This window comes from Olea europaea, chromosome 11 (assembly GCF_002742605.1).
Source record: "Olea europaea var. sylvestris chromosome 11, O_europaea_v1, whole genome shotgun sequence".
NCBI classification, from domain to species: domain Eukaryota; kingdom Viridiplantae; phylum Streptophyta; class Magnoliopsida; order Lamiales; family Oleaceae; genus Olea; species Olea europaea.
Window position 1 is genome coordinate 7,089,613 of NC_036247.1, and position 10,947 is coordinate 7,100,559.

The 10,947-nt window shown below is 32.0% G+C and overlaps 2 protein-coding genes across 3 annotated transcripts in view; one reads left to right on the forward strand and one right to left on the reverse strand.

The window, feature by feature from the left end:
- LOC111404393 overlaps nt 1-3,127 on the reverse strand; it is a 5,236-nt gene extending 2,109 nt beyond the window's left edge. The window contains exon 1 of the mRNA XM_023033206.1: nt 3,079-3,127. Within this exon, the coding sequence (XP_022888974.1) occupies nt 3,079-3,127 (49 nt within the window). The remainder of the gene's footprint in view (nt 1-3,078) is intronic.
- Nucleotides 3,128-4,256: 1,129 nt separating this feature from the next.
- Nucleotides 4,257-8,009, forward strand: LOC111403184 (probable mediator of RNA polymerase II transcription subunit 26b). 2 transcript variants are annotated; one of them, XM_023031591.1, is made up of 9 exons: nt 4,257-5,056; nt 5,579-5,647; nt 5,760-5,842; nt 6,238-6,290; nt 6,422-6,537; nt 6,651-6,678; nt 6,894-7,222; nt 7,307-7,400; nt 7,523-8,009. In XM_023031591.1, exons 1-9 carry the CDS (start codon nt 4,586-4,588, stop codon nt 7,654-7,656), a joined length of 1,377 nt encoding a protein of 458 aa, XP_022887359.1. In that variant the 5' UTR covers nt 4,257-4,585; the 3' UTR covers nt 7,657-8,009. The 2 variants fall into 2 exon arrangements, with proteins under 2 accessions (XP_022887359.1, XP_022887358.1); XM_023031590.1 differs by having other exon boundaries at nt 4,258-5,056; nt 6,416-6,537.
- The last annotated feature ends 2,938 nt before the right edge of the window (nt 8,010-10,947 follow it).

Consider the following 10,947-nt stretch of genomic DNA (forward strand, 5'->3'; position numbering starts at 1 on the left):
AAGGTTCGGTACACCAGCGGCAAATCTCCCTAATTAAATTAATTTGCATTTGTTCATGCTTCATAATAATGACATGTATTCATTTATTTTCCCCAATAAATGTTGCGAGATATTAGTATAAATAATAGATTTTATGGGTACCAGAAAAATCTTTGTTTATGATGCTCGCTATTGGCATAATTTCATAAACTTTCAAATATAGAAACAAACTTTACATGATAATCGACAAAAGAAAAGAAAATTATCTTAATTATCATTTTCTTCGCATGTATGACTTTAAAAAGCGATTGTTGTTGGCTTGTTTGTGAGAGATTTTTTGATAATTATTTTTAACCATGCATTTTATATATAGAACTATAGCTTTTTTCTATTATTATTATTATTATTATTATTATTTGGTTTGGTATTGTTGTTCTTGTAATTGAATCAACTTTTTATTTAGTGTAAAATAATTACCGTGGGAAGAATAATTAAGGGCTTAAAAAACTATTTTTGAATATTGATGTATTTTTCAATGTTAGCTTGTTATTGTTGGGTAAACCGATTTATTGTTGTGCATGTATAGTAGATAGTCAGAAAATGAATTTATTTAATTAATTAGGGTTGAATTGGTATTTTAATTATAGATAATTGGAGAAGTTAAAATCGAAATCTGAAAAGCTAAACTCTTTTTCTTTTCAAAATCTACCGTAAATGGTTTAGATTTTTCTATGATCAATTTATTAAAAATTTCAAATACCTAAAACAACTTTTGATTGTCTGAGAATAAAAAATTTAACTCAAAAATCAATCACTGATGGAGTGTTCAAAATTTGGAGGTTGCTACATGTATACAGTCGTGTACATAATGGACACCATTATGTACGCGGTTGTGTACAACAAGAATAATCTTCAAAATTTTAGATCAAGTTCTAGTTTAGATAAGGAAGAATGACCACCTTATCAATAATTGAAACTCAATCTAGAAATATTTAGATTCATACTCTTATTAATGCAATAATTCCCGTTATCGAGAACTAAAGGCCTTATTTCAATATCGACTAAAAAAAAAGTTGGTCTAATATGAATAAAAACAAGCTATAATACTCGATAGTATCTCTTTTCTCTAAATTAGGGTTTCCATTCCTACTATTGCAATGCTAAGTACAACACATAATCATGTCTAAAACGTGATAAGATAATAAATATTTAACTATTTTTTGTCCTTAGAGATTCATTCTTCAATTAATGTTTGAGTATCAAATTTCTTTCTTTAATAATTTTTATGTCAACGATAATTTCACTTTCATCCATCGATAAATTGGTCAAAATATTCAATAACTTCATATTCTAACCTTTCACAAGTGAAGATTATTCAAAATTTTTATAATAACACGAATCACTATGATTAATGTCACGACGAATTTGGATTGTAATGACTATTCCTACTACGCAATTCAACACTCACATGCCATAATGTTATTCTAATTTAAAACGTTTGTGATAAGATTGATCAATAATGGGAATTTCTATATGTGGACCACAATAAGTGGATCCCAATAGTTCATAGTTTTAGAGGCATATTCCAAATTATGCTTATTTCACCCTAGTGTGAATTTAATACGTGACACAGAAAATCGAGTAATCAAGTATCTATTCATTGAATTTTCACTTAAATGAGCAAGTAAATTTCAAAATGAGCGTTCTCAAATAAATCGCATTCTTATATAAACATGTTAAACGATAAATCGTACATTTTATCAACATTGGAAAAATAAACGTACATATTATACAGTATAATTAAATTCTATACGAACATCTCATCAACCCATCACCCTCCACTTCACAAACAAAACAAAAGTGGCGTAAAAACACATGGCTGATGACACGTGAATTGCGAGTCATAATAAAAGTCTTTATATGTGACCAATCTTTTTCAACAAAGCCCTACCTGCCGACTTTATATTTTTTTAATTAAAATCCATCTCCCCACTTCAAGAAAAAGGCAAAATAAATAATAAAATACATACTAATATTAGGCAAAAATAAATCAAAAATTTCCTGTCCACCCTATCTTTTTAGTTTTTCTTTTCCAATAAGAATCATTTATTGTCATTTTATTTGGTTTGCTTTACATTTATTAATTTACTTTTTAACGACTAATATTTCCGTAATTAGTTAATTTTTTGGTTTGTATAATTAATATATATGATTCTGTTATCACGCCACTTGCACATTACAAATACAAAATTGTAGCGTATCGAAAAGGTAAATTTGAGTATACATCACAAGATACGATGTGCAGTCGGGAAAACGAAGATAAATTATCGACAATTTCGTTAATAAGCTGATATTATTTGATGTCAACTAATTCCCAATCTTTTTAAAGATTCTTGTTTTTTTTAATCGTTCAAATTTTTTCTTTTAATTATTTAACCAAATATTAATTCAATTTTTTCCTTTTCAACTGAGTACATCGTACATTTCATAAGATATATTTCGGAAAAAGGCCTAAAGACAGGAGGGATTTTTGTGAAAGAGATGGATCTTCGTTCTGATCCCTTCCCGTGTTTTTCACGCTTTAATTTAACTCAAAAATAAGAAAAGTAATTGAAAATATAAGTTCCCAAAAAAATTAAGGAAAAATTGCAGCTGAGGTACCAAACCTTTTGTTTATTATTAGATTTTGCCCAAACCTTTAATTTGTACCATCCACAGTTCTAAACCTTTCAAAAACATGCACCGTGGGTTCAAATGGATGGAAACCGTCCGTTTAAGCGTTAGTTAACAAATAAAATTGAATTTTGATCAATTTTTGACCAACTGAAAAGGGCAAAAAAGTAAATTCGCTATTTAATTCTATAATAAAACAAATGAACTAATAAACTAAATAAAAATAAAAGAAACTACTATTCATCTTCTTCTTTCCTCATCCCCACCCCACCCTTGCAATTTTTCCAATAAAAAATGCTCGAAGAACTGGGTTTCTTGCTTCGAAAAACTGGAACTGGAATTTGGCAACAAACCCAAATGAAACTGCATTCACCGAGTTATCAAAATGGGACCTGTGGTCATCTTTCTATATATATGCAGGCGCACTACTCAGCGCCGGAGGCCAACCCCTAAAGCCCTCCTCTTCTACTCCCATTACTACTATTTTTCTTCAACTAAGCTTATCTTTTAGCAGTAATACAGCTTAAGATTATCAGAGAGAGAAGGCAAGAGGCACGAGGAGTCACTAGAGGCTGAAGAGGAGTGAGAGCAAGCTCTGGAACTCTGAAGATGTATGCTTTTCAACGCTTTTAAAGAAGAGTTGGAAACAGCACCCCACCCCACCCCACCCCACCCCAAGGATGAATTTGTGGGCAACTATCCAGCATTCATAAATTCGTTGGCAAATTCATCCTCAAGCTCTTGTTAACAAATTCTTCAACTGTCCAGCATTAACAAATTCATCCTCAAGCTCTTGTTAATGCTGGACAGCTGAATGTGAGCAGCAGTTCATCTAGTATTCCACTCAAGCTGATAAATAAGAGCTTGAGGAGCCATCTTTAATCTTGGAACTATGGCGGCATGAGGGGCCGTCTTTAATCTTTCTCACCTCGACTGCTGAAAGTTGATTTGGGAGTGATGGTCGGCACAATTGGAGTGGTGGATGGTGGTGGACGACGTGGTCGGCGTGATTGGAGTGGGTGGACATTGGTTTGACTTCGGTGGCGTGGGGTGGGGTGGGGAAGAAGAAGATGATTTTTTTAAATTTTTTTTCAAATTCTTTTCTTTTTATTTTATTTTTGGTTTTTTAAATTTAATTAATTTAATTATTTTTTATAGAAAATATAATATTACATTTTTACCTTTTAAAATGTAGTCAAAATGTTGACTTTAAGTCAACTGACGGATTTACTAACGGTTTCCATCCATTTGAACCCTCGATGCATATTTTTGAAAAGTTTGGGACTATATGTGACACAAACTAAAGGTTTAAGCAAAGTCTGATAATAAACGAAAGATTTGGTACATCGATTGCAATTTTCCCAAAAATTAAAGAATCGCCCTGTATCCAGAGCTAGAGAGAGAGAGAGAGGAGAGAGAATATCTCTCATTCTTTAAACATATATTGGTCTCTAAATTTCACTTATAATCAGGACAAAAGTTTTTCTGGATTTCTCCTTTGATTTTTTCCTGAAATATATCAGATTCCTTCATCATTTCACTTCTTGAAGAAAACCCTGTTTAGATTATTGATTTTATTTTTGGTATTTTTACTTTTTTTTTTTTTGCCATAATAGTCTACAGATATATTTAGAAAAATTTCTTGGATTTTTTTGGATTTTTCTCAACAAACTTAATCCCTTTCGAAAACTTGTATTCAATTCTGATCTTCTGAAAAAATTCATTTTTTTTCTATCTGATATAAAAAGAACCCACAAAAACGGAAGATTCCAATAAGAATTCGATTGAAAATTCGGATATCTTGGATTGTTTGTTCTCATCAAGATCGAGTTTTGACACATTTGTGGTGATTAAGACTCGATTTTTTGATCTGGTATTTGACTATTTCATTCAGAAGGCTTTTTAAATTGAATTGAATTTTAATTTTTTCCCCATGGGAAATAGTTCGAAAAGTCTTGATAAATGGAGGGAGTATTTCAGGAGTGCAAATTCAGATATATTTGATATAATTGAGCATTCAATCATGGTTGCAGCCTCTGATTGTCCCAATGACTTCAAATTGAAAAGGGATCGAATTGCAGAAATGCTTTTCACATGTAAAGTGACAAAGTGTTTTGGTTGTGACAAAATTGAATTATCAGTTCCAAATGATGACGATGTTGAGAAAATCGACGAAAAGTGCAAAAGTGGGATTGAGGCTGGAGGGAGTAAAGATACTAAAGAAAGCAAGGTGAATTGCAGTAGAAATGATGATAATAGGGAGATGACGGAGATGAATTTGAATCAGGTTAGCAATTACAGTTATGGAGAAGCTGAGGCATTGACAGATGAAATTGAGGAGGAGTCTCAATTGTTTGAAGAAGTCTTAAGGATCAAAGATATTCTTGACAATAGTGAGGACGAGGTTTGTTTCGATTCGATTTGATATATGAATTGAATTGAAGTTTTGTTTTTCATCACTTGCAGATGAAGATATGTAATTTGCTTTAATAATTCAGTTGATTTACATCTGCATTGAGCTTCCTAACTTGTTTTTTGATCGATCAAATAAGACAATTATCGGTGATGAAAAGTGGAATATAGTCCAAAGTTTTGCTTTTCGTTTGTGTTCATTTGTGAATGGACTTTCAGCTTAAGGCATTTAGTTAACATTCAGAAATGTTGCATCTATTTAGTTCATCTATGTATGTTTGTTGTACCATACTAGACACGGTGGAACATGAGAATTGACAAGATTTTAGCTTCGTTTTACTTAAGAAATGTCCCACTAATGACTAATTTCTGTTTTTGAATAGTTTTGATTATTTGAGAACGTTGTTGCTTCCTACCGATTGGTTGGATTATGATTATTCAGTTGTTTTTTTGTGGCTATATTAGTTTTCTTAAGAGTTATCTGATTTTGATCTTTGCCATTTTTACCTTACAGTCTGATTCATTATTATTTGACTCACTGAGGAAGCTTCAACTGATGCCTTTGTCTGTGGAGACTCTGAAGGTTCGAGTAGATTTTTTTTCTAGTTACGGGAATTTTTTTCTGAATATTTCCTGTTTCTCAATTCTCATCCTACTTAATTTACCGGTTCTTAACTTATTTGTTTCTATTTCAGGCTACAGAGATTGGAAAATCTGTCAATGCTTTGCGGAAGCATGGATCAAAGGAGATACGGAATCTTGTACGGATATTAATCGAGTACGGAAAGCTAACCTCTTGGCTTTGTATAATTACTATGTTTGACTCTGAAGCAAATGTGATTCTATTACCTGTTCTTGAATATTACAATTTTGTGTTCGTGTTCTTAACTTCTTATAGAGCGAATCATACCCCTCTCAGTATGTTAAGCTTGATTAAGTATCTTATTTTAGGCTTCAAGTCATCTTTTGAATAACGCTTAACTTGTTCATTTTAATTCTAGTGATAATAACGATTAAAGAAAAAAAGAAGGGCTCAATCATTGGAGTGTTTTGTTCCTTTTTTGATGTATTTTGCAAAATGACTGACGAAGAAATGACTATATAATTGGCTATCTTAAATGAGATAGTTCGTATTCTTACAGTCATACATATTGTCATTTTCTCGTGGCACAGAGATTGGAAGGTCATGGTTGATGAATTGGCTGCTGCTACGGCCGCTTTTGCAGGTACTTCGTCTGGAATAATTTTTTTGCAACAGTATCTCTAAATGCCAATTTTCGAGTGCCTATTGATTCAAACTGATTTTTGAGTTTCACTCTATCTAAGATTAATGTAGTACTTCATCTTAAAGCTGCAGAGGTTGCAACAGAATCTGTGAAAACTTCTGTTGTTGAAGAAGAGGAAGGGCTTCCTTCTCCACCAATGGATGAAGGAGCGTTCTTTGCTACTCCTACATCAATGGAGCTGTCACAGGTGTGGTTCCTCATCATCATTCTATATTTGGAAGTTGGTAATTTTGCGTTTTGTGTTTTGTGCTTATAAGCTGATTATGTTTTGCTTCTTGTCCCCTCGGTTGTGATGCGAAGTTCTTTGACGGCATGGATGATGATGGAAGTAAGTTCTTGTCCTTGTGTTCTTTTGTTTTGTTTGGTACGGTGGATTGTAGGGTTGAACACGATTAAAGCATAAATTTAAGCTAAAATCTCATCCAATAGATATTCTCTAATACTACTTACTAAACGTAACCTTATAGTGAAGCTTTTGCTGTTTGGTTCTTTACTCGAATTCCCCACTAATAACGTGCATGGTTTTGATCGGGTACGTTCCAGATCCTCGAAACAGTGGGGAATTCAACAAGAACCGTGAAAATGGCAGAAAGCCAAGAACGGAGAAACCAAATATCCCGAAAATGAAGCACCAGGTTACGTCTGATTCGAGCACTCCTTCCCAGGACAGGAAGGCTGAACAAAAGAAGAATCCAGAAGCTGTAATGAAGAAACAAGCATCTCTAATTAAACCAAATAAACCTCCAACTGGTGAATCGGGGCCAGGAAGACCAAAACCGACTGGGGAACGGAGGGTTAATAACGAGGTTAAGGTCCAACGGAAACCTGACAACAGCACGGTTCAGAGACGATCATTGGCTCCTCAACAAGATGTGAGTATAAGTACCTGATATATCCTTTCCTAAAGCCTAAAGGTTTTATTTTTATCTGACTGTTCTAAATTTTTGTTATACCAGAAACTAAGGTGTAGTAACGATGAGTCTTCAGTTCGAGCAAAATTAGAAGCGGCAAAGAGGAAACTCCAAGAACGATATCAAGAAGCAGAGAATGGTTTGTCTCATTTTGAACTCCACTCTTAACAAATCCAAATTTACAGTGACAATCAATTATTTATTTGCATTTTTTCCCCTTCATATAAAAATCATGATTTCGTTTCATGATCTTCTTTACAGCCAAGAAGCAGCGGACGGTACAGCTTGTGGGTTTGCAGGATCTCCCAAAGCAAGATCTTCCTCGGAAAAATCAGCAAACAAGGCCCGGCAACAACAACAACAATAATAGGCATTGGGCAAATGGACGTCGCTAGATACCTCTACTTACTTAATTAGTTATATTCATGCTTCGAGCTTTCACAAGTTGACCTAGAGGTGGAAAATGCTCGTGAATTCTCCATTTATTTTGTCCGAAGCTGCATTCTATTGATTTTCAAGAAAAGAAGCAGCCGTAAAATCGGGAGCGATGAGCTCGTTTAAACTACTACATCTAGCATAGGGGGTTTTAGTTACCTGTCCTGTGAATTTTATTATGTAGAGGAAGGTCTTGACAACATTCTTTTCCCTATTACTGTGACTATTGGGACACAATTTGCACACAAATAATTATGTGCATTTCTGTACAAACCAATCCAAATAAAGCAAAAGAAAAGTTTAGCATTTCAAATTTTCCAGCATACTACTAAACTAAAAGTTACTTTCCTCAAAGGTAAGTTGAGGCTTATTTGGTGAAGAAGTACATTTTGTTAATAAACAGTTACTTTTATGAGTATGTTTAGAATTTTTGAGTCAAATTTCCTGACCTATGCGATATTGAAAATTTGTAATTACTTGTATTACATTTCCTTTTGACACCTGAAGTGTAGAAAAAAATGAAGTTGACAATTGACCTTATCTAATAACATGAATTAAAAAAAAAAAAATGAAGAGAGAGAGAGAGAGAAGAAGAGAGAAAAACCTTGAACTTGGTCAATATTCATAATAACCCACTTGGCTTTATCTTAATCCTTTATTCAAAATAGAATATTGAATTCAAAAATAAACGTGTGTAAATGTCTCGTATGACTTTGGGTTTCAGCTTAAAAACTAATAGTTCTCTCTCTACAATTTCTTTATAATCGACTCTATCGGACATTTTTCGATATTCTTAAAATTATTTTATAGGTAAACGAGATCTTTACATAAACAATTGATCTACCAAAATTTTATTTTGACACGATCGAAGTACGAGTTCTCCCTATTATGAATATCTATTTGGATATGGGTTTGGCTACACTTAAAAAATTACTTATACATTAAAAAGTAAAGTTTTATATTGTCAAAATTGAAGATAATTAAGTTAAGTTACTATCAAAATAAATAGTTATTATAAAAAAATTATTTATTTTTAAGCTAACAAAGCAAGTACATACATTTGTTGAAGGGTGGTCCAAGTCCAATAAAGTGTACATGCATCATATTGACCATTCCTTCCAAAAGTAGGCACTAAAATTATCTTTTAACTCGTCCCTCTCTTCTTTAATGGCCTACCACTTTTGACTCTTCAATTTGCATTTATTTTTCAGCTTAGGGTCTCGTTGTCGGATATGACCAAATAATAAAAAATAATAATATGGAAATGATTTTTTTTTTTTTGGTCAAACACGAACAAATCTTAACTTTATATTAAAAAATAGTAAAAAAAAAAAAAAAGTTAAAAAAACCAATAAACTTCATCGATGATACTGACGATTTTTCCATCACCAATCAACATTGAAGTACTATCGATTATTGTTGACCATATCAGGTATTATTTTTAGCCCCTGACATTCCATTACATTTTATTTTTCTCTCTCCTATTTTCAATCATACGATCTTCCATAAAATAATATTACATGTAAATCGAAAATTTCTCTCTCTTTTTTAACCACCCATTTTTCAAAAAATACTATTCCACCCATTTTCATTACTAAGAAATTGGGGCCAAACAGGAGCTTAGTAAATTTGTTTCAATCACCAAATAATATTAATTTATATCAATATCACATGAGTCAATTAAATTATATATAACACAATCTTTTTGAAAATGCCCACTTTGATAGAATTCTAAGACTTTTAAGGCGGCACCTAGGTTGATGTAGCCTCAATTTATCAATGTCAACCAAATCGTGCTTTAATCGTCACGGCTTAATGTGCAACTTTCCAAACACGATATATCATAGCGAAGTTATGGTAGGTTGATTAAATGGAGTAATTAGTTATTAGCTTCCTTAATAGAAATTTTTTTTTGAATTTGCTTAATTAAAAGAATATAGTCCTAATTAACTTGTAGGCACATACTTATTTACATATCACAATAATTTTTTTATCCGATATTAGTTTACCAAGAATCAAAGAATTAAGAACCATGCTATACGTACATAATCATTTACCTAATCTTTTACCCACTACTCACATTATTTGGGTGGGATCTCAGTTCGGATTATTAAATTATACATGGGACCCGCATGTTAGTGAGGAGGGGGGACACGATTCGATACATCCCCCTTCGGTACAAATATCTTTATCCAAGAATTAATAGTTCTGTTACAACGTAGCCATCATTCATACCGTTCAATACTTTATTGGTTTCATTAGGGTAGTTGAACTAAAACTCACTTTAATCGAGTTGAGCCTACACCAGCTTAATCATTAGATTTATAGATTATCCCAATTAAAATAGACCACTGTTTTTCTGTCTCAATTTTTAAGCTGCAGCTCTTTGCCAAATAAATAAATAAACTATATGAAAATTGATTTTTTGGTAGAGATTTTTGAAAATAGATTTTGTGAAAAGTAATTTTTGGAAAAATGTATTGTTAAAAAGTAGAAAAAAATTATGGGTTCACATGCAAAATAACTTTATTAGAAGAACGTGTGATTAAAAGTGAATTTGGAAAAAGAAAAATGAATTTTAAAAAATGGAGATCAATCGTAGTAAAAACTAATACAAAATTTCTCCCCATTTTGTGTATTTGGTCTCATTTTTAACAAAGAAACTTTTTCTCTCCAAAGAACGACTTTTAACGACTTTTTAAGTAATTATAATTGATATTACAGAAAATAGGTCTAGTATCTTGATTTGATTCATTGATTGAGATCTTTATACTTTATTCAGGAGTTAATCATACACAATAGAACCATAAATCTATAATTTAGACATCACTTAAAATTGATGGGACGATGGCCTAAAGAATTTAGATATCAAGATCTTATTTTATTGACTTTTATTCACATATAAATTAATTAGGTGGACCATTGCCTTAATGTTTGATTTTTTCATTTATTTTTGTCTACTATTTGTGCAAGTGGCATGGCATTGGATTAGTTGATTCTCTTTTGTAGCATTTATAGTGTAGAGGATAAGGGATTCCCTATATTTTTATCCTCTCTCACTACTATTTTCGTCGGCTAAACAAAGAAAAGTATTTACTTAAAAAAAGACGGTATAATAAATAAGATTATGATTTCTTTTCTTTTTTTTTAAATTAATGTATGTGCTTGAATAATCTATCTTGCTGAGCGAGTTACAAGGATTAATTAACCATTTCTTTTTTTATAATGTAGGCATCCTAAATGTATTTTAT